Below are 24,148 nucleotides of genomic sequence, written 5' to 3'. Positions count from 1 at the left end.
GCACCTCCCCAACCCTGTGCAGGCCTAGCTGTCAAACACTGGGGTGTCCATTCAGAGCCTGCCACTGCAACCTCCCACAACATGCCTGAAACAGTGGCTGCCTACACACTGCTCAACACTTTATACCATTTTATTTTATTTTTATTTTTGGTAGAGATAAGATCTTGCTATGTTGGCCCAGGCTGGTCTCAAACTCCGGGCCTCAAGTGATCCTCCCACCTTGTACCTGGCCTGCTTTGTATCATTTTACATCCAACACTGACCATAGCTCCTCCAGCAGGTGTTAATGGCTCGTCCCTGGGCAGACTTCTTGGCTCCAGGACAGAGATGCATACCTTCACAACTGCCCACTTACACTTTTTGGATGGATACAGAGAGGACAGGTTAAACTCAACTGTCGGTATGTGGCCCTTTTCAAACTTTACACAAGTGACAGAATCTGCATATCCTTCAGCAATTTGTTTCTTTTTTGACATCCAATGAGTTCACTTTAACTGATGTGTAGTTACACTGTAGGAATATACCACAGTCTGTCCCTCACTTGATACCTTTTTGGTTTTGGACACTGTGGTCTCTCTTTGGGTGCAAGGGCAAAATTACTCTAGGGTAAACAGGGGGCAAAATTACTCTAGGGTAAACAGGAGGCAAACTGTACCAAAAAAAAGCACATCTTCCATTTCAGTAGATACTGCCAAATTTTTCTCCAAACAGGCTTCACCAGCATTGCACGAGGAGGCCGACTGTTGCTCATCTTCTCGAGCCCTGGCCATTCTGAGTCTGGTGTCTGCTCACCTGATGACTGTGAAGGACCATCCCGTCAGGATTGTAACATCCAGTTTCCTGGGCACTGCCGTGGTTTAGCAGCATTGCTTCATGTACTTCCTGGCTCTCCAGGCTCTTCTGTAATTGCCTCTTCTCCTTCAGAATTGTTTGGGCTCTTTACAGAATTTGTCCTTTCACTGTGTTCATGGTGTCCTTGGCACGTAAGAATTTTTTTTTTTTTTTGAGCCAGGGTCTCTGTCACCCAAGCTGGAATAGTACAGTGGCTCAAGCAATCCTCCCGCTTCAGCCTCCCAAAGTACTGGGATTACAGGTGTGAGCCACCACACCTGGCCTAGATTTTCATTTTAACATATATAGTTCCTTTGTAGCCTGTGATCAGTTTGGCTTAATTAAGAAATCCTTCCCTCTCCCATGGTAACAAAGCTCCTCTCTCATGCTGACCAAGTTCATAAATCACCAGTGGTCCCAGCACCATATACAGAGCAGACATCCCACCCAACTTGCCTGCAGCCCCTTCCCATCCATGTCCCTATACTTAAGAGTCTGTTCTGGGACTCGTCTGAGACCATATCACTGCCCTGCAAGAATACTGCTATTTTATTTTTTATGAGACAGAGTCTCACTCTGTCACCCAGGCTGGAGTGCAATGGCACAATCTCAGCTCACTGTAACCTAGGCCTATCAGGTTCAATAAATTCTCCCGCCTCAGCCTCCCAAGTAGCTGGGATTACAGGCACCTACCACCATGCCCAACTCATTTTTATATTTTTAGCAGAGATGGGGTTTCATCATGTTGGTTAGGCTGGTCTCCAACTCTTGACCTCAGGTGATCCGGCTGCCTCGGCCTCCCAAAGTGCTGGGATTACAGACTTGAGCCACCGCATCTGGCTGAATACTGCTATTTTAAATAACAGAACTTCCTATGGTAGAGCAAGTCCTCAGGCCAAGCCTCTCTTCAAATATGGCCACGTCAGCATCCACTTACAAAGGGCTAAGAAATTTCTGTTGGAAGTTTTATTAGAATTATACTGAATTTATAGGTTATTAATGGGAGAATTAACAACTTCAGAAGCTTGAATTTTCCTATGTATATCTTTACTGGGGTCTGCTAAAATGTCAGTTATTTTCTCTAAAGTTACATGCATATTTCATAATGTTGATTCTGCAGTACCTGATATTTTGGTTTATATTATCAGCGATCTTTTTTTTTTTTTTTTAAGACAGAATTTTCACTCTGTCACTAGGTTGGAGTGCAGTGGTGTGATCTCAGCTCACAGCAACCTCTGCCTCCCGGGTTCAAGCGATTCTCCTGCCTCAGCCTCCCGAGTAGCCGGGATTACAGGTGCCCACCACCACACCCAGCTAATTTTTATATTTTCAGTAGAGACGAGGTTTCCCCATGTTGGTCAGGCTGGTCTCAATCTCCTGATCTCGTGATCCACCCACCTCGGCCTCCCGAAGTGCTGGGATTACAGGCGTCAGTCACTGTGCCCGGCCAGTGATATCTTTTTTAACATCACGTTTCCTCTTTGATGCTGCACTTATATGTTAATTTTACATCCACCAATTTTGTGAACTCTAGTAATTCCAAAATATTTTCTGTACATTCTCTTGAGTTTGCTACATAGACTTCTGCAAACAATGACGGCTATAATTATTTATTCCTATATAATATTGGCTAGTATTTTCTTTGAGACGAAGTCTTATCCTATTGACCAGGTTGGAGTACAGTGGCGTGATCTCGGCTCATTGCAACCTCTGCCTCCTGGGTTCCACCAATTTTCCTGCCTCAGCCTCCTGAGTAGCTGGGATTACAGGCAAGTGCCACCACACTCAGCTAACTTTTGTATTTTTAGTACAGACAGGGTTTCACCACGTTAGTCAGGCTGGTCTCAACTCCTCATGATCCACCTGCCTTGGCCTTCCAAGGTGCTAGGATTACAGACATGAGCCACCACACCTGGATAATTTTTCTATTTTTAATAGAGATGGGTTTTCACCATGTTGGCCAGGCTGGTCTCGAATTTCACAGGCTGGTCTCCCAACCTTCAGTGATCCACCAGTCTCAGCCTCCCAAAATGCTGGGATTACAGGTGCTCACCACCACACCCAGCTAATTTTTGTATTTTTAGTGGAGACAGGGTTTCACCATGTTGGCTAGGCCGGTCTCAAACTCCCTACCTTCAGTGATCTGCCCTTCTAGGCCTCCCAAAATGCTGGGATTACAGACATTGTAAGATAATGCTTTTTTTTTTTGAGACAGAGTCTTGCTTTGTAGCTCAGGTTAGATTGCAGTGGTATGATCTCAGCTTATTGCAGCCTCCTGCCTCAGACTCCCAAGTAGTTGGGACTACAGGCACATACCACCACACCCAGCTAATTTTTTAAATTTTGGTAGAGATGGGGTCTCACCATGTTGGCCAGGCTGGTCTCGAACTCCTAACCTCAAGTGATCTACCCGCCTCAGCCTCCCAAAGTGCTGGGATTACAGACGTGAGCCACCACGCCCTGCCTACAGAGAATGCTTCTAAAGTTTCATCAGTAAGTAATATCATTGATGAAAGCTTCTGATACATATCCTTCAACAGATTTAGGAAGTTCCCTTTTATTCCTGGTTTGCTAACCTTTTATCAATAAGCAATAATTTTTTTTGTTTTGTTTTTTAAGATAGGGTCTCACTCTGTGGCCTAGACTAGAGTGCGCTGGCATGACCACAGTTCAATGAAGCCTTAAACATCTGTACTCAAGCAATCCTCTTACCTCAACCTCCCGAGTAGCTGAGACTACAGGTACACGCCACTATACCTGGCTAATTCTTAAACTTTTTTTTTTAGAGACAGGGTTTTGTGTTGCCCCAGCTGGTCTCAAACTCCTGGGCTCAAGCAATCCTGCCTCAGCCTCCCAAAGTGCTGGGATTACAGGTGTGAGCCACTGTACTCAGCCTTTCTTTTTTTGAGACAGAGTCTCACTCTGTCACCCAAGCTGGAAAGCTATGGCACAATCACAGCTCACTATAACCTCAAAACTCCTGGACTCAAGCAATCCTCCCCAACTTAGCCTCCCAAGAAGAAAAAGCAATGAATTTGAATACGTGTACCAAAATATCACATACATCCCCCATAAATATGGGGTGTTTACTTAATAAAAAAAAAGCAATGAATTTTATTAAATGTCTTTTCTCCCTCTATGGAGATAAGCATTTCATCTGTTATACAGTAAGTCACAATAAAATCTTTCTAACATCAAACCACCCTTGCATTCCTGAGAAAAGCCTTGTGGGTTACCCAGGCTGGAGTGCAGTGGCATGATCTTGGCTCACTACAGCCTCTGCCTCCCAAGTTCAAGCGATTCTCCTGCCTCAGCCTCCGAGTAGCTGGGATTATAGGTGCCCGCCAGACCAGGCTAATTTTTGTATTTTTCGTAGAGACAGGGTTTCACCATATTGGCCAAGCTGGTCTCGAACTCCTGACCTCTGGTGATCTGCCCACCTTGGCCTCCCAAAGTACTGGAATTGTAGGCATGAGCCACTGCGCCCAGCCATGGGTTACTCTTGAAGATATCACTCAAATGCCTTTTTCTGGCAGAATTTCCAGATCCTATATAGGAACAAAAAAATCATGTCCAGTAGATTTCTTAGAATACCTACAGCCACTCATTTATGCATCTCTGCCTGAACTCCTCATGGTTCCTTGCTGTGCCATGCTGCCTGACAAAATACATGCTGGTTAAAGATTCATGGAAAATTTTTTGAAGACAGACACTATTGTTTTTGATACCTTTAATCACCACATAGATTCAACTACTTAACAGAAAATTCCTACGGAAGTAAAATTAAAATGAACACTTAAAGCCTTTTAAGCACTAGACTATGATCTACTCCAAGTAACATAACCAAAAGTGGGGCAGTGGGGAACCAACTCCTTCAGTTCTTTACTGCCTTTATTATGTACTAACAGACTGTGTATTTCATGCAAACAACTAGAAATAAATTAAGAAAATTATTTAAATGCCTTAATCACATCGCTGTCCTTTTAAATATCAGGGAAATAAATCAACATCCTCCATCCTCAGTGCCAGCGGACACAATGAGCTTTATAGATGAGCATATCCCCTGCACTGGAAGCTTCAGAACAGACTGCTAGAGAAAACGCTAACCTGGAGTCACACATTAAGGACATGGACACTCTTCCACAAAAGCACAGCCTAATGAGACCCACTTCCCTCTGTGCCAGTTTTGTTTGTTTTTGAGACATAGTCTCGATCTGTTGTCACCCAGGCTAGAGTGCAGTGGTGCCATCACGGCTCAGTGCAAAACCCGCCTTCAGGGCTCAAGGGATCCTCCTGCTTCAGTCTCCCAAGTAGCTGGGACTACAGGCATGTGCCACCATGCCCGGCTAATGTTTGTAGAGATGGAGTTTCACCATGTTGCCCAGACTGGTCTCAAACTCCTGAGCTGAAGCAATCCTCCCGCCTCAGCCTCCCAAAGTACTGAGATTACAGGCATGAGCCACCATGCCTGGCCTGTTTTCAGTATCTTCTTATCCACATTAGGCAGGATATTTTAGGAACCCAGAGTGCAAGTCAAGTATTTTTTCCCTCAAGGGTCAGAATGGTTGTTCCCTAATAATACTTATTTATTAGATCTAAAATCTATGCAAGGCTCACTATAGATTTCCTGATAATGCTGAGAAACAGACAATTCCGCACTGAAGGGATGTTCCTCAAATTCAGAAACTTGTTAGCATGAAACACAACTTAGAACCCATCAGGGTACTGACCTCATCCCTGTGTTTTTGACAGAAGACTAAAAACTGGGATGCTGCATCTCCCTTCCTGCTTCGTGGTGTGGAGACTGTGGCCTTCTTCCTCCCAGGAGGAGACCCTACTCCTCTTCTGGGGTCAGCCTCTGCTGTCTTTTGAGGAGTACTCTTCACTATGTCGGGCTCGCTCTCCAGGGTCTCCACAGAGCTACACAGTTTGGCCCTCCGCCTTCTCTTCATGGGAATGCCCTCTTCTCTCACAGATTTGGGGTTTTCAGCAGCTTCTTCACTAACTCCTGAGGATTCTGCCATTTCTCCTGAAGATTCTGCAGCAATGCCAGCCTCCTTGGCTACTTGAGGGTTGAGATGAAGCTGGTCTCCCACATATAGAAAGGTGAACTTGGCTTTCCGCTCCTCCACTGACATGCTTGCAGCTTCTTCTGCCTGAACAATACCCATTTCCCACTGGGCCCTCAATTTCCCTGAAATAGGTTTCAATAGCTGGGGGGAAAAAAAAGACACTGTAAGTTTCATTACACAAACATAAAAATTAACTCACTTTACAGAAGCCTACTTTTGCCAGGCACAGTGACTCATGCCTGTAATCCCAGCATTTTGGGAGGTCGAGGCAGACAGATCACTTAAGGCCAGGAGTTTAAGACCAGCCTGGCCAACTGGCAAAGCTCTGTCTCTACTAAAATACAAAAGATTAGCCAGGCATAGTAGTGCATGACTATAGTCCCAGCTACTCAGAAGGCTGAGGCATGAGAATCACTTGAACTGGGAGGCAGCAGATGCAGTAAGCCAAGACCACACCACTGCACTCTAGCCTGGGGTGACAGAGCAAGACCCTGTCTCAAAAAAGAAAAAAAAAAAAAAAAAAAAAAAAGAAGACTTTCACATTTTCACATAAGTTTAGAAACAAAAAACTTGGCCGGCGTGGTTCCCGCCTGTAATCCCAGCACCTTGGGAGGCCGAGGCAGGCAGATCACCTGAGGTCAGGAGTTTGAGACCAGTCTGGCCAACATGGTGAAACCCCATCTCTACTAAAAATACAAAAATTAGCCAGGCGTGGTGGCGGGCACCTGTAATTCCAGCTACTGCAGAGGCTGAGACAGGAGAATCGCTTGAACCCGGTGGGTGGGGCGAGGTTGCAGTGAGCTGAGATTGCACCATTGCACTCCAGCCTGAGTACCAAGAGTGAAACTCCATCTCAAAAAAATTTTAAAAAAAAATTTTAAATAGAAAATAAAAAACTTATAAGATCCAATTTTATAATTCAGCCCAACATAATACCTTTATTGTTTCTTTAAACCAGAAACCAATTCCAATCACGTTATGTTAATATAATCTCTCTACATATGTATATATGGAAAAATAAAAATTCTAAAACAAATTATCTCTGGGAGTCATCAAACGAGCAAAAAAATAAGTTGTGTCTCTAAAGAAACTTTAATATTATAACATGGCATTCTTGGGCAAAAGTCAACAATGAAAGAGATTGTTAAGCCATTTCAATATTTTGATCAAGTATAAGTTCAAAACAAAAAATAAGTTAAAGAATAAAAATTAAATTTCTGGTCTAAAAGTAGACTGAAGGGTCATCTATCACCTTAATTTTCTCAGCTTTCGTGGGTGCCTGCTTGGCACTTTCCTGGCATAATTTTTCAAACTGTCCTTCTCCTTCAAAAGCTACAAGGCTCTTCTCAAATATCCAAGCTCTTTCTGGGGCGTCACCAAAGAACTGTACGTGATACTGGCGTGCACTCTTTTTCTGACCTAGTTTTTAAAATAAAATGTTAGAACATGAAAGTTAGAATCTGGGATGAAATTAGGCAAATCTATTGCTGTTTTGCAGTTGTTTTCCTTGGTGCTGTCTGAGCCTGTTAACCTCAAAATAAATCCTACACTTCTTATCCCTACCATGCCACATGCCAAAGAGGGAAACTAACTTAAGAGAGACTCAGATCTAAGGTTCAAAATTGACTGGGAAAGAAAGCCAACCAGGCCAGGCACAGTGCCTCACACCTGTAATCCCAGCACTTTGGGAGGCCAAGGCAGGCAGACTGTTTGAGTTCAGGAGTTCGAGACCAGCCTGGGCAACATGGCAAAACCTCGTCTCTACAAAAATGCAAAAATTAGCTGGGTGTGGTGGTGTGCACCTGTAGTCCCAGCTACTCAGGAGTCTGTAACCTGTAAGATCAATCAGATCTCTGTGCCAGGTGAGGGAAGACGGCATTGAGCCTGGGAGGCAGACATTACAGTAAGCCAAGATCGCACCACTGAACTCTAGCCTGGGTGACAGAGCCAGACCCTGTCTCAACAAAAAAAGAAAAAAGCTAACTAACTGACTAAATGCACTCTTTTATTTCCTCTCTTTTAAAAAGATATCAAATAAATAAGACGAGGACATCTGCAAAAGAGGAGTGAGAGCAGCAGTGAAGGAGGCAGTATACTGGCATCACATGACCTGGGTTCAAATCCCAGTCCAGCTACCTACGAGCTAGCTACCCACCCCCCACTCACAGTGCTACGGGGACAGGAGCATCAATGGCCTCAGAGAACAGATCAGATTACAGAGTAAGTCCAGAGATGTCCACTACTTTTACTCTTGACTGAGAGGAAGAAGCCACATCCCACAATGCAGCTAGGAGGAACTGGATGAGGAAAGAGACAGACCCAAAACCCAAGAGATGAGGAACTAGATTCCATTGAAGTTAAATGAGAAGCTGAACACAGGTAAGCAGGTTAAAAGGTCAGATTTCTGTGCCAGGTGAGAGGAGGGAGGGGGATCTCCCTAGGGGAGTTACCACTCCCTGTCCCCTCAAGCAGAACATTGGCCCAGAGGAATCAAAGGATGCTTCCTGAAGTGCCCAGAGGAAAAACTTCTCCAGTGAGTCTTTTGGCGATTCCCCCAATTAAGTAGCCAATGATCAATCAGACCTTCTAATGCAAAGAAGGCTGGGTAACCAAGCTTCCCCACCCATGACTGCAGGCAGCTCTAAGTGCTGTGCTCTTAAACACAAGCCAAGTATCAAGGACCCCTGGACCCAGGGAAGCATCCAGTGTGAATGAATCCAAAACACACAGAAACAAATGGCCCTCTGCAGGGCCACAGACACAAGGCAAGGGGAGAGAAGATACCCAACAGAGAAACCCTCTATGCTATGAAAAGAGAACACAGAAAAACAAAGAGGTATTTGAAATTCTAAAATACAGCTATGAAAATAAAATTCAGCAAGAAAGCTTGGAAGGTAAGAAATCTCCCAGAAAGAAGAAAAAAAATTAAGATGAAAAATACTTATTTCCATTGCAACCTGTAAGATTAATCTAGGAGGTTTGATACCCAAATAATAGGCCTTCTAAAGAGAAAAACAGAGAAGCTCCAAGAACAAACCCAAAATCAAGTCTCCAACTAAAACAGCCCCAAGTGTCCCACTGCAACATCCACAGCACACCACATTCTGGTGAAATTCAAGCTGCCAGGAGTTGGGGGAAAGGCCAGCCTTCAAGTTAATGGAACAAGAAATAGAACAGCAAGGTATGTGAAGAATAGCAAATTATGTAAAGAATGCCCAAAAACTCTGGATGCTAGAAGGAAATGGAGTAATACCTTCAAAATTCCTAGGGGAATTATTCTCAACATAAAATTATATACCCAGTCAAACCATCAATCATGTGTGAGGATAGAAAAGTAGCATACTCTGGGCTGGGCGCAGTGGCTCAAGCGTGTAATCCCAGTGCTTCGGGAGGCCAAGGTGGGTGGATAACTTGAGGTCAGAAGTTCGAGATCAGCCTGGCCAACATGCAAAACTCCATCTCTACTAAAAATACAAAAATGAGCTGGGTGGGGTGGCACATGCCTGTAGTCCCAGCTACTCAGGAGGCTGAGGCACAATAATCACTTGAACTCAGGTTGCAGCAAGCTGAGATCCCACCACTGCACTCTAGCCTGGGCAACAAAGTAAGACTCCATCTCGAAAAAAAAAAAAAGAAAGAAAAGTAGCATACTCTGAACTGCACAGACTCAAATTTACTTTCCATACAAACTGTCTTAAGACACCAAAAATAGCCTCCAGAAAAAAAGAAAACTTAAGAAAGCACACAGCATAGAACTACAGAAAACAATGTAAATAACTAGGGAAAGCAGCTTAAAGAAAGTCTAAGCTTACTGCAGTGCAAAAGGTTAAGAGTGCCAGCAAACCAGATTGAAGCAGGAAAAAGGAAGATTCTAGGAGAGCTCCAAGGAAAGAAAAGATAAAAGAACTTTTTTACAAAGAAAGAAAATCTGAGTAGTAAGGAATGAGGGTTAAAAGATGAGTTCCAAGGAGAAGAAAAGGAAGATGAGACTCAAATCCAGGTTTTCTTTCTTTTTTTTTTTAAGGAGAAAATATAACTACATAAATACATAAATAGGAGAAACTAAATCCAAATAAGATGAGTTTTAAGGATGAGGAGAAGAATACTTGAGAAGAATTAAGGCTTCCCAGCACAAGGTTAGAGAAGAAAAAAAAAAAAAAAGAATTAAGGCTGTATGGACAACATAGTATATGATTTCAAAAGAAAGGAAATAATTAACTTCAGGGAAAACAAAAGGTTTTACAAGAAAGAAAATGCAATTACAGAACACAACTTGGTATTTCACTCAATGATATTTACATAATCAAAATTATGTAAACACTTATTTTTCATTTATTAAAAATAGCGACTTAATCATATGGAGAGAATGGGGGGAAAGAAATAGAAAATGGCTGAAGAGCTCAATCTTCCTTTTCCATGATAGCTAACAGCAAATGTCTACATGAGAAATCGAAGTATTAAAAGTAGAAGAAAACGTTGAGAGATAAAAATAATTACCTCTGGGGAGGAGAGAGGAAGGCAGGGGATGATTTTTCACTATTAATCTTTCAGTACAATTTGACTTGTTTTTAAGTGTTCAAACTTCTTTGATTTGAAAATACCTAAGATTCAAGGATATGTCAAGGGATTTGTGACTTCTTCCATTACTTTAAAACTTTGTAAGAACTTTTCTTAATAATGAAACGAATACAGGTATGTTATAGCATTTTTATAATAAAGAAAACCTTTTACAGTACAAGTAAAATAAACCACGTTTATAAATAATGACACACATAAATGTTCCTTACATGTCAGGTGGGAAAAAAAGCAGAATAGGTTATTGTAATCTGATTTCAAGTCTGTAAACTGAGTATAACATTCTCAAGTTCTTTCCTAGTTGGAAATGAGATACCATAACCAAATTTTCTACCATTTTTGGGGGTTTCTTTAATCCATATAAACCGTCTTTTGGTCCAAGTTGAGAGGTGAATATCTCATTGTTTTTATTTTACCACATAATTAACCAGTTGTCCCAGCACTATGTATTAGTAATCAATCCTCCCTTCCTATGCAATTTCTTTTTTTTTTTCTTTTTTTTTGGGGGGGTGGGGAAATGGGAGTCTCACTCTGTCACCCAGGCTGAAGTGCAGTGGTGCAATTTTGGCTCACTGCAACCTCTGCCTCCCGAGCTCAAACGATGCCTCAGCCTCCTGAGTAGCTGGGATTACAGGTGCCTGCCACCACACCCGGCTAATTTTTGTATTGGTAGCAGAGACAGGGTTTTGTAATGTTGGCCAGGCTGGTCTCGAACTCCTGATCTCAAGTGATCCACCTGCCTCGACTTCCCAAAGTTCTGGGATTACAAGCACGAGCCACTGCACTCGGCCCCCTTCCTATGTAATTTCTGATGCGCATTAATCACCATCTCTATAAAAATAGTGATTATTATACAGCTGACCTCCCTACCTACATCCGCTTCTAAGAGAACCTGGCTTCTACTATCAGTCCTGGTACCTAATTTTGTACTATGTTCCTTTCTTCCTCATCACAGCCATTAGACAACAAGTAGTCTGTGACTCTCTGGGCTCAATCTCTCCAGATTTTGTGGAGCCTGTTAAGTTCCATGCACACAGAATGAACCCCACCAAGGGACAAGGCCGTGTCAGAGCTAAAGCTCCAGGAAGGGAAGAGAAGCCATAAACATGCAGACAAGGCCAAATGTCTGCAGAAGAATAGAGCACAGGGGCAAAGTCACAAGGACATGAGACCACAGCGCTCCCTGGGAAACAAAGGACAAGCATAACCATGTCTGAGTTTCCCAGTTCAGTCCCTGGAGGGCACCAAAGCCCCAAAATAGGTAAAGCAGAAACTGCCAGAACTGCAAGTAGAAAAACAGCACATCCACAATCCCATGGGAGATTTTCACACACCTCTCAGCAGCTAATAGAACAAGCAAGAAACAAATCAGTAAGAAGGTTATACCATCAAATAGCAAAAGACATGAGGAAGCCAGATTACCTGCAATATTTTTAGAAAATGCCAGAAGTATTTTTTTCTATATAAAGCAACAAGGGTTCTTAACATTCCTTTCCATAACACAGAAAAGGTGACAACAAAAATCTCCACAACAGAAAATTACTAGACCACAGTTATCTAAAGAGAAGACCAGTGAGAGCCAGGTATGCCAGGGAGATGGTGAAGCTCTCAGATGCAACGAAATCCAGTTTCCTTCGTAGTGTAATACCTAAAATATTCAGTTATCTTCTGTTTCCAAGATTGAGCTTAATCTTTTGATTGACCAGCCTGGCCAACATGGTGAAACCCCGTCTCTACTGAAAATACAAATTAGCTAGGCATGGTGGGGTGCGCCTGTAATCCCAGCTACTTGGGAGGCTGAGACAAGAGAATCGCTTGAATCTGGGAAGTGGAGGTTGCAGTGAGCTGAGATCGCACCACTGCACTCCAGCCTGTGTAACAGAGCATGACTCCATCTCCAGGGGAAAAAAAAGGATAGGAATAAAGGGTAGAAAAATAAAAGTACCAGCTTCACAGGACCCATGCTCAGCCCACTCCATGGCAGGAGCTATCTCTTCTTCACGTCCCTGTCCTTCCAAAACAACATTCACCACTTTCTGTCAATCTCTCATCATGGGGTGCTGCAGGCCAAGTGCTAGAGAATCAAAAATGGACCCAAGAGCTCCACTCGGAGCAAGGGCTCAGCACTGCTTGGAGACCTACTGCACACAGAGTTTCCCCTGCAAACTCTGTCTGCCAGGAGCAATGAATACAACCAGTGCCCAGACCTGGGCTCCCACATATCATTCTGCACTCAAAGAACTTAGGCCTTCTCTGAGAAATGACTGATGCTAGTGTTGGAGAGAAAAAAAAAATAGTACAAGATGAGCCTGGAACACCCTGTAGTACCAGAACATAAGGAAGTGCTCAAAGGCTGAGAGTGATGTCAAAGAGATATTGCTTAAAGGAACTTAATGGGACTCCCTGTGGTCAAATTTGAGACAATGTGAGGATTTAAAAAACTAATGGCCGAAATACATAACTTATTTTTTTTAAGAGGGAGCTCATTTTCACAGAAAAATTACAGCTAAAAGGTAGAAAGTACAGTAATAGCCAGTTACCATTTAACAAGTCCACGATGAATCATCAAGGACTACTAAAGCCATGGCTGTTGGGGACAGGTAAGGTGGTTCACACTTGTAATCCCAATACTCTGGGAGGCCAAGGCAGGAAGATCACTTGAGCCCAGAAGTTTGAGCCTGGAGTGAGCTATGACTGTGCCACTGTACTCCAGCCTGGACAGAGAAACAGACCCAAGATCCTATCTCAAAACAAGAACAAAAGCTACACTATTGGGACAGACTCCAAGCATGGCCCCACAGGTCCCTCATTAGTGACAATAGGGACCTGTGCCTTTCCACAGAGAGGTCCAGTGGCCGTCACCTACCAAGGGTAGGTCAACTGACACATAAGCTCCTCCTGATGAGGTCTGACTAGCACTCTGACCTTCCCTCACTTCTCTTTGTTCTGCTCACTTCCTTTGATCTCTTTTCTTTTTAAGATTACCTGAATCTCCTTTCAGCTGGAGGGTAGCTACCTAGGCTCGACTCCTTCTGAACTGCTTTTCAAATGTATAGTATCTTTTCCACTCTAATGCCTTCATGGAAATAAAAAAGTACATTATCAGTCTTCTGCAGTAGGCTTGCTTGTACCTCCTACCCTACAACCCACAGTAACTCCTAGAGAAGCAGACTGCTGAGGTGAGCCAGGCCACTGCCCAGCCTAGGCTGGTGCAAGACACTCCCTTCTTCTGCACACAGATTAGTAAAGGGCCAAAGCTACCTTTCATGGTTCCAATTTTGAGATCCAAGCTGGCCTTTCTAACCTAGGTCTGATCATGAGAGAGCTAAAGCGGTCATGAGGAATTGGGGGTTGGAAGTGCTGTTCTAGACTAGAGGAACCTGAAGAGGCACAACCACCAGATGCAAAGCATGCATCTCAACCCCAAAGTGCAGAAAAAAGCAGGTATGGGACCTGCTGGGGCGTGCCCCCATACGTACTTTTAGCAGAGTAGACCTTGTTACTAATGTGATGTTTCCTGAAATGTGGCTGGGTGCTGAGTCAGTAAGGAAACTGTCCTTGTTCTGATGTATTTGAGGGTAAAGTGCCATGACAGCTACCAGCCATCATGTAACAAAAGAGATGGAGACTAGGTGCAGTGGTTCACCCCTGTAATCCCAGCACTTTGGGAGACTGAAGTAGGCAGATCACAAGGTCAAGAGATCAAGACCATCCTGGCCAAAATGGTAAAACCCTGCCTCTACAAAAAATACAAAAATTAGCTGGGTGTGGTGGTGGGCACCTGTAGGCGCCCAGCTACTCAGGAGGCTGAGACAAGAGAATCGCTTGAACCCAGGAGGTGAAGGTTGCAGTGAGCTGAGATCGCGCCAATGCACTACAGCCTGGTGACAGAGTGAGACTCCATCTCAAAAAAAAACAAAAAAAAGAGAGAGAGATGGAAGAGGCAGAACAAGATGTTTCAAGGTGGAGAATGAAGATGAGGGGATGGGTGTCTTCTGCACTGTTTGACTTGAAAGGTTTTTAAATAGATAAATTAAAAATAAATATCCTGTATGAAATGTCTGTAAAAAAATAAAAATAAATAAATAGATCAAATATTTCACATACACACACAAAAGCTGGAATCCAAGTATACCCATTTGGCATTATATTTTCAAAACTGAGGGAATACCTGAGACAGGTACAAAACTATTAATAACCAAATACTAGGTGGTTGCAGGTTTAATAACTGGTCAAACAAGAAGTTTTTCAGGAAGCAGCTATAGAAAAAAAACAAGGGAATGAGGGTTGAGACAACAAAACCTCGGGTTTTAAAAGTGAAGATATAACAACTGCTAATACAAGTGTTTGGTGGTCACTGCATTAAGGCCTTTCCATCCAGGTGATGGTATCATCTTCCTCATTTTCATACACAGGAAAACTGAGGCTTAGCGAGATTAAGTTCATTATCAAGATCAGCCAGCTGAACTAGACCTGAGTCCTGGCAGGCTGATTCCTGAGTCCCAGCCTCAACTGCAGAGAATTGCAAGACAGTGCCATAAGTGCAATAGTGAAAGCACTTAGCCACAGCGCAGGGTCAAGGAGTCAAGCAAAGAAAGTGAGAGATGAGGCCAGGCGCGGCGGCTCACACCTCTGATCTCAGCACTTTGGGAGGCCAAAGCAGGTTGATCACTTTAGGTCAGGAGTTCAAGACCAGCCTGGCCAACATGGTGAAACCCCGCCTCTACTAAAAATAAAAAAATTAGCCGGGTGTGCTGGCACACACCCATAATCCTAGCTACTCAGGAGACTGAGGCAGAAGGACTGCTTGAACCCAGGAAGCAGAGGCTGCAGTGAGCTGATATTGTGCCACTGCACCCCACCCTGGGTGACAGAGGGAAGGGAAAGGAAAAAGGAAAGGAAAGAAAGAAGAGAGATAGAGAGAGATTAATAAAAATGGCAGTATATCTGAATGTCAGAGCTGTTGTAGACTACAGAAATTACTGAACTCCAACGCAGGGGAAAGATGCAATGATATTAAAGTTGGGCTGGGACGAGGTGGCTCATGCCTGTAACCCCAGCACTTTCGGAGGTTGAGGCGGGCAGATCATTGGGCAGGCGGCCCAGGAGTCTGAGACCAGCTGGGCAACACAGTAAAACCCTGTCTCTACAAAAAAATACAAAAATTTGCCAGGTGTGGTGGCATACACCTGTAGTCCCAGTTACTCGGGAGGCTGAGATGGGAAAATCACCTGAGCCTAGAAGGCAGAGGTTGCAGTGAGCCAAGATTGTGCCACTGCACTTCAGTCTGGGTGATGGAGCAAGACTCTGTCCCCAAAAAAAGAAGAAATGAAAAGTAATGAAGCCTAATACGACGAAGGAGACTTTCAAAAGACTACTTCAGTTTCACAGGTATGAGGAGCTAAAAGCTAAAGATGGCATCACGTAAACAAGTAAATATCCCCAGACACTAAAACGGAAGTCAGTAAGAGCTGCTTGTGTGCCACACAGACAAATGACATGGGAGTCACAAGGTCTGCTTGTGAGACTGTGCCTGGTTTTACAAAGCTGAGAAGGAAGTAGCAACCCCTCACACACACCCATGTGTGCCTGCATCCAGGCTGCAGAGGCTTGAAGGTCCACCCCCAAGCAAAGGGTGGGCAGCTTCTGTCTCAACCTGCATTTTTTTTTCACATTCTGACCAAGCCTAGAGGCCCTGGGGTATACCCTAGGGTTCCTGCAGCCCCTTAGAAAGGAGTCCCCTAATTCTGGCAAGCCAAGGATGCCAAAGGTTTTCCATGGAGACAGAGCTGAAGCCAGGCCATAGGCTCTTCTGCCACAACTCCAGCAGAGCACACATGTACTCCTGTGCCTCACAAGACAAGAGGCCAGGGCAGGACTCAGGCAAGGGCACCCAGGACTCAGAAGAGGCCTCTTCATCCTCAGCCTGGTCCCTGTAACATCTATATCTGCCAGAGAGGCACACTGTACCCCACTCCCAGCAGCCACTTGCTCCCGCAGCCAGCTGACAAGCCTGTGTGGCCATGCAGTGCAAAGACAGGCTCATAGCAAGAGCAGCAACGCTGCCCCCACAGGAGATCAGGCCTCCAGCCAGAGACCAGGAGGGGACATGTACACAAGGACCACCAAGGGGCCATACAAGACTGACTGGTTGGCAATATTGGACTGGAGCAGTGCCCTGGTCTGGTCTGGCTTTAGCCACCACATTTCCATAGGGTACACAGATCAGATCATGGGGTAACACTAACTTGCTCAGCTCTAACTCTGCACTCACCACATTGCAACTTGCTCAAACTAAATTCCAACTTCACTCTAGAAGAACTTTCAGAAAAATCTCAAGCCACATTATCTTTCACTTTTCCTCTAAAAACACATTTATAGGTTTTTATTTGCTCTGTATCAGGAACATATTATACTCTTTTTTTTTTTAAGATGGAGTTTTGCTGTTGTTGCCCAGGCTGGAGTGCAATGGTGCAATCTCAGCTCACCAAAACCTCCGTCTTCTGGGTTCTAGTGATTCTCCTGCCTCAGCCTCCAGAGTAGCTGAAATTATAGGCATGTGCCACCACATCCAGCTAATTTTGTATTTTTGTATTTTTAGTAGTAATTTTGTATTTTTAGTTTCACCACGTTAGTCAGACTAGTCTCAAACTCCTGACCTCAAGTGATCCACCTGCCTCAGCCTCCCAAAGTGCTACAGGTGTGAGCCACCACACCAGGTCTTACATTCTTAATATGTTATGTCAGCTGCTCCATGTAAAAATCCACTTATCGGCCGGGCGTGGTGGCTCATGCCTGTAATCCCAGCGCTTTGGGAGGCTGAGGCAGGCAGATCACAAGGTCAGGAGTTCAAGATCAGACTGGCCAACATGATGAAACCCTGTCTCTAACAAAATATACAAAAATTACCTGGGCATGGTGGCTCATGCCTGTAATCCCAGCTACTTGGGAGGCTGAGATAGAAGAATTGCTTGAACCAGGACCCGGGAGGCAGAGGTTGCAGTGAGCCAAGATCGCACCACTGCACTCCAGCCTGGGCTACACAGCAAGAGTTCATCTCAAAAAAAAAAAAAAAAAAAAAATCCACTTATCTACTCAAGCTTCATAAGACAAAGATGATCATTTCCAGAGGCCTAATAAAATTCACTTGGACATTTTTACAACTTAAACTTAGCATAAAACACTCTGCAAATCATGCTGAAATAAGCAATCATTATAACTAAGTCATGAACTATTTATCATAAAACCAGAAATTATACAAGGGAAAAGTCACGTCTCCCTTATCACTAATTCAATCAGATGAAGTACATATTTGAGTTGAATATAAAAAGAAATGACATGTCACATTTGAATCAATCACTAACTTTAGGTAAAGCTGCAAATACGAACCACAGCAGGGCTATTTAGAAAGAGTAAGAAAGAAGCCTGGAGATGAGAAAGATTAAGTGCAGAAGAGAAAGCTGAAAAAACAGCCCGAAGAACACAGTACCTTTAAGTTTGGTATAGCTGTGAAGGAGTGGATCTGCAGAAACCATGCAAGGCCACCAAGGATAACCCGACACTTTGGACCACACCAAATCACCGACGTTGTATTTCAACAGGTGGTCTTTGTCTCTGCCAGTGTTTGGACAAGACTCTTTCTTAGCTGGAATCTGAAAATGAACAACAAAAAACAAACACTAACACATCCAATCACTACCCCTATATCCAGAAGACAAGGATTCATCAGGCTGAAAAGTCCAAATACACATGATTCCCAAAAATAGAGTGTGCTCCCTTACTGTGTTTTAGATGATAGCCTCAACATCGCTTCATCAAAATTTTGTCTCTCACTCTCAGCTAAAGGATCAGGACAGTGCATAGCATACAAAAGACGTTCAACATTACAAAGATCTCTATATAAATCTATTTCCCTGGCCTAGTATTTTTCTTTTTCGAGATAGAGTTTCACTCTTGTTGCCCAGGCTGGAGTGCAATGGTGCGATCTCAGTTCACCGCAACCTCTGCCTCCCGGATTCAAGCAATTCTCCTGCCTGAGCCTCCTGCGTAGCTAGGATGACAGACATGCGCCACCATGCCCGGCTAATTTTGTATTTTTAGTAGAGACGAGGTTTCTCCATGTTGGTCAGGCTGGTTCTGAACTCCCGACCTCAGGTAATTCACCTGCCTCGGCCTCCCAAAGTGCTGGGATTACAGGCATGAGCCACCGTGCCTGGCCCCTGGCCTAGTATTAATAGACAGTTTTAATGGTGCTTTATTCAACTGGTCAAAAAGGAATTCTCACAGAATCCCAAATCCATACTGACCCCTGCCCTCAGTCATGTGTGACGATTGGTTCTCAGCAGTCCAGGTGTCACAAACATGAACCGTCCCAGTGTGGTGAGGGCAAGGGCACCAGGAGGACTAGGAGCAAGTCCCAGTTCCATCACATGGAATCTGAGTGCTTGGGGCTCTCTGAGACTCAATTTCTCCACCTCCAGAACATGGATAGGTTGCGGCTGAACATCCCACCAAGGGCAAAATCCTCCCCACAAGCCACTAACAGTTCTGCTCTCCAGTGGGAATGAGCGCAGCCAGCATGGCCCCAATCCTCCAAGGGTGAATCCCTGGCCTTGCTCCTCAGAGCATTATGCACATAAGTAGACTGTTCCACTGCCTCAGGCCTCAGTTGCCTCTTCTGTGAGCTGAGGATGACAGCCCTAAACCTTGCCACAAGCATGCTGGTGACGGCTGGCACGAGCTGCCACACGACGCATTTCCATGTTTTTTTGATCCTCCTACCTCATACCTCAGCCTCCCTAGTGGCTGGGACCACAGATGGTGCCACCATGCCCAGCTAATTTTATTTTTTTTGTAGGGAAAGGGTCTCGCTATGTTGCCCAGGCTGGTCTTGAAGTCCTGGGCTCAAGCAATCCTCCTACCTCCCAAAGTGCTGGGATTACAGGTGTGAGCCACTGCACCAGGCCTGACATACTTTCAGAACAGCTACCAGATTACTGCACAGCAACCCAGGTTTACATTTATTGACCCCACTCTGCAGATGTAGAGTCAAAATCAGGTGAGTTACCCAAGTTTTAACAAAACCAAGGGAGAGAGCTAGGAATAAAAACCAGCTTTTTTTGTTTAGTTTATTTTTTTTTATTTGGAAGAGAAAGAAAAAGCCAGCTCTGATGCAGGAACACTGTTTAAGGCCAGGAGTTCAAGAACAGCCTATGCAATATAGCAAGACCCTGTCTCAAACAAAACAGCCAGGTCTCTGACAACTTGCACAGGCCTCTTCCTGTGCAAAAGCATGAGGTTCAATACAGCCACGGGCACTTCAAAAAATCTTTCTAGGCTGGGCACAGCAGCTCATACCTATAACCCAAGCACTTCAGGAGGCAGAGGTGGGAGGATCTCTTGAGCCCAGGAATTTGAGACCAGCCTGAGGAACATAGCAAGACCCCGTCTCTACAAAAAATGAAAAATTAGCTGGGCACATAGTGGGTGTACACCTGTGGTCCCAGCTACTCAGGAGGCTGAGGTAGGAGGATCACCCAAGCCTGAGAGGTCAAGTCTATTGTGAGCCATGATCACACGACTGCCCTCTAGCTTGGACAACAGAGACTCTAACTAAAAAAAAATAATAAAAATAAAAATTGCCACAACAATTACATGAGCAAGAATTTAAAAACTCCTGAGTACTCAAAATTTTTTTATCCCTCAAAGCTCTTCATTATTTTAACAATTTCAAGGAGCTGCAACCAAAAAGAAACACCCTGTCGACCACTAGATGAACAGAGACTGCTGTCCCTTCAAGAGTTCCTTCCTTCTGCCAAAGCCATGGCCCCTCAGTTATTTCATATGTGTTAGGGCCATCCTGAGTGCCACGTGAAGGCATGGAAACACCAACCACCAGGCAGAATGGAGCAGCACTACCACCTCTTTCCATCTCAAGTTAGGATGAGGAAACACTCATTCACGTGTGTTCAACATTCGGGGCTCTGCAATGGGAACCAGGAACAGGAGGCAAAAGACACATCCCTAGGCCTCGGGAGGCAGGCCATCTACTGGACCACCTGGCTGAGGAGACAATAAGTGGACTCTGGACCACAGGGGAAGAACAGCAGGAGCACCTCTGCACAGCTCTGCTTCCCACTCATCAGATGGTGCAGACTTAAGAAGTCGTACTCTAGAGCCCAGCATGTCTCCACTGACTATATCAGGTTAAAGAACACCTTGGAGATGAGATCCATGAAGAGTGTAGCCTGACGTTGTCGAGCAAGGGCTCTGAAACTGGCAGACCTGCGTTCAGAAACAAGTTTGCCTCTTGTTAGCCATTTGAATCTTGAAAACTTACTTCACCTCTCTAGACCTCTCAACTGGCTCAGCAGCCAGCTGAGAACTGAGGAGGCAGTGCCAGGACATCCTAGATGTCCTGCTCCAACCCACAGCCAGGGCTCAGGCAAGCAGCTGGAAGTACAAGGCCTGTCCTGCCCTCCTCCACCCACCCCAGTACTCGTGCAGGTGCCCTCAAGAGGTGCCCATGCTCACTGCTCAAGGTCATGTGACCCTTGACAGAATGTCTCCTAAATACCTTTTTATCTGAAGGACTTGAGATCTTAGACACCAGAGCTGCTTCGACAAGGCCCTGCTCCAGCAAGGAGTCATATTTTATGCTCCTCTTCCTGTTCCTTCTTGCCTTGTTTTCTGCTTTTTGTCCATTTTCTTCTGACTGAGACACATCAGCAGCACTGTCACCGCAAATGGAAGATTCAAAGAGAGGCTTCCCATTCATGTATGTTTTGGTGATTTTCAGCTTAATTTCTGGAGAGCCATTTTTGATAGGGGTAGTGTTAGGTGGTGTCCCAATCCCTTTCATTTGCGGGGACTCAAAACGCAATTTGGCATCATGTGCACCAGGTTCTCCATTAAACACCCGGGAAGTAAGATCTTTCAGCTTGTCGGCTGGAATAAAGGGCAGGGCGTCATGGCCGTTAAACTTCTGCATGACCCCCTCCTGCAGGCTGCTGGAGAGCTGGGCTTTGCTGAGGAACACAGAACACTCGCGATTCACCTCACAGCTCGGAGTCTTCCCGTTGGCACTGCCGAGGATTTCTGGTGTCTGCTTCATCTTTATGCACTTTACAACACTCTGAACAGAAAGGGAACTCTGCTTGATGCTAAATTCCATCCAGCCCAGATGCTTCCGTTCTTAGAACACTATGGTATTTTAAAAAGAAAAAAGAAAGAAAAAGCAACATGTTACATTTAAAATCTAGGATAGGTATGCGAGGACCTCTACAGCTTTGCGGGGTCTGGTTTTCTCTATAAGCAATTTGTGACATTTTTATAATAATTCATATCACAGGAGACAGTTTTAGTATCACAAAAATTACACAGAATCACAAAATGATAAAGCTGAAAGAAAAGAACGAGGAATCATTTTTTAAATGAAGAACACAAAAGTCAGTCAAGACAGCAAACTCCAGTCATACCACTAAAAATCATAGCATGGCCATGGACACATAACTTAATTTGTCAATCATCCCTAAAACACAGATTTCCACCTGTTCACCAGGATACACTTAATAAGAATATGTGTGAGGTGGCTGGCAAAATGCCAGGCCTATGCAAAAGGACAACAGGGAACAGCATAAAAGCAAAATCAATACTAACAGGAAAAGAGCTCATCCCAGTCCCTCCTGTTACAGCTGAGGACTCAGGCAAAGGCTCAGAACGTGCCCAAGATGACACAGTCAGCAAAGTTTAAAACCAGATATTCCAACTCCAAGCACAGGATTAGTTCCAGGTTGATGGAAATAAGCAGCAGAAAGCCAGGAGTCTCCAAGGGTGAAAGCATTCCTGGTCAGGTCTGGTTGTGCTCAACCCAGTGTTCTTGTCTCAGTCCACTACCCCTCTCCGTATTCCGGCCCAAATTCAACATGAAAGAACACAGCAGTAACATGACACTTTTTAGCTACCACCTGAACATTAACTAGTTGAGGACAACACTGCTGAGCCACAACACAGGTTACTTTGCCAGTACACCACACTGGCCAATGAGGCCCAAGTGCAGAAGGGGGCAGTTTAGGAAGGCGACTCTGGCTGCAGTGTGGTGGTGTGGGGTCTTTGCTGCAAAGCTACATTCCCTAATCTGAGACACCTACTGAAGGGGCCAGAGCCCCAAAACACAGCTGGGAGTAAGGAACAGGTAGGCACGCCCCAGCTGGGAAGGCATCTCTCAAGCGTACAACATCACAAACTCCGAGAGCCCTCTGAAAAGGCAGAAACCAACAGCATCAGACACTGGGAAAAAGCTGAGTACAGTAAGGACCACAGATGCCGGTGGATTAGAGCAGCAGTTCTCAAATGGGAGGGTTTTGTTCCCCAGGGACACTTAGCCTCATCTGGAAGCATTTTTCATTACTACTAGGGGGCAGCCCCTGACCTATGCTGGGTCGTGGTCATGGATGCTGCTACATTATCTCCTGCAATGCACAGGATGCCCAGGCAGCAGGGCTATACGGCCCAAGATGTGGACACCTGATGTGCAGCAATAGGGGGATGCTCGTGTCTACAACTTACAGGCTCCACAGAAAGCAGACAGCTGAGGAAGGAGACAGGAAGAAAAGAGCAAACATAAAACCTTTAAAACATAAAAGTCCCAGTTTGGCTTCGTCACTCTGGACAACCTTTAACACCAAAACACACCCAAATGTGTTTTGTCTAACCCGCACAATTTCTTAAAAAGGTAGATCAAAGTCAGTTCCTCTTCCAGATCATATCATACCAACTGTCCCACAGGTAAAAACTATAACCCTGGACAAAATATAAAAAACCACCTCCTGAAGGAACTGAGAGTAACCAAAAGCAGGGAGAAAATGGATGGAACCAAAGCTCGAAAGAAAGGGAACGGCACTGGGTGAACTCCATTTTTAAATGTGTGACTGAAGAGAGTTTGAAGCAACTGTAACAGCTATAAAACAAGGGGGGAAATATCAAGGAGAGAATCCCAGAGGGGAGCCTCAAATTCTGCATATAAACTCTGCCCAAATTCCAGGCTGATTCCAAGCAGCCCAGCTTATGAAATAACTGAAAGCAGATTCCAGCTGCTAGACAAAAAAAAAAGATGGCACAAAGATGAAGCCATCTTAAAAGGAGTATGACCGGGTTTTCGGAGGCTGAGGCGGGAGGATCGTTCAGTCCAGGAGATCGAGACCAGCCTGGGCAACACAGTGAGACCCCATCACTACAAAACATACAAAAATTAGCCAGGTGTGGTGGTGTGCGCCTGTAGTCCCTGCTACTTGAGAGGCTGAGGTGGGAAGATCACTTGAGTCCAAGAAATCAAGGCTGTAGTGAGCTATGATTGCAACACTGTGCTACAACCCGGATTACAGAGCAAGACTATAAAGACAAAAAACAAAAAAGGAAACAGAGCCTCACTGATCTGTGAAACAACATTAAAGGGGCTGGAGTTACTCCCAGAAGGAGAGGGGAAAAAAAGGTGGGGAAAATATTTGGAGAAAACAATGGCCCTCTAAAAGTTCCTCAATTTGGTAAGACATAAATGTACAGATTCAAGAAGTTCAGCAGCTGGGTGAGGTGGCTCATACCTGTAATCCCAGTACTTTGGGAGGCCAAGGCAGGTGGATCACTTGAGGTCAGGAGTTCAAGACCAGCCTGGC

General features: G+C 44.6%; 1 protein-coding gene across 4 annotated transcripts in view; it reads right to left on the bottom strand.

Annotated features, from left to right (window-relative positions):
* NSD2 (nuclear receptor binding SET domain protein 2) overlaps positions 1–24,148 on the bottom strand; it is a 109,751-nt gene that overhangs the window by 60,605 nt on the left and 24,998 nt on the right. For all 4 annotated transcript variants that reach the window (XM_021666985.2, XM_021666986.2, XM_021666987.2 and 1 more), the window contains exons 2-5: positions 21,055–21,680; positions 17,968–18,130; positions 7,156–7,322; positions 5,562–6,044 (exon numbers count right to left, since the gene is read on the bottom strand). In XM_021666985.2, the coding sequence (XP_021522660.1) occupies positions 5,562–6,044; positions 7,156–7,322; positions 17,968–18,130; positions 21,055–21,651 (1,410 nt within the window). In that variant the 5' untranslated portion in view covers positions 21,652–21,680. The remainder of the gene's footprint in view (positions 1–5,561; positions 6,045–7,155; positions 7,323–17,967; positions 18,131–21,054; positions 21,681–24,148) is intronic.

This window comes from Aotus nancymaae, unplaced genomic scaffold (genome assembly GCF_030222135.1).
Source record: "Aotus nancymaae isolate 86718 unplaced genomic scaffold, 86718_ANA_hifiasm-v0.15.2.pri h1tg000006l, whole genome shotgun sequence".
In the NCBI taxonomy this organism is placed as follows: Eukaryota; Metazoa; Chordata; class Mammalia; order Primates; family Aotidae; genus Aotus; species Aotus nancymaae.
This window is presented reverse-complemented; position numbering and strand designations above follow the sequence as displayed.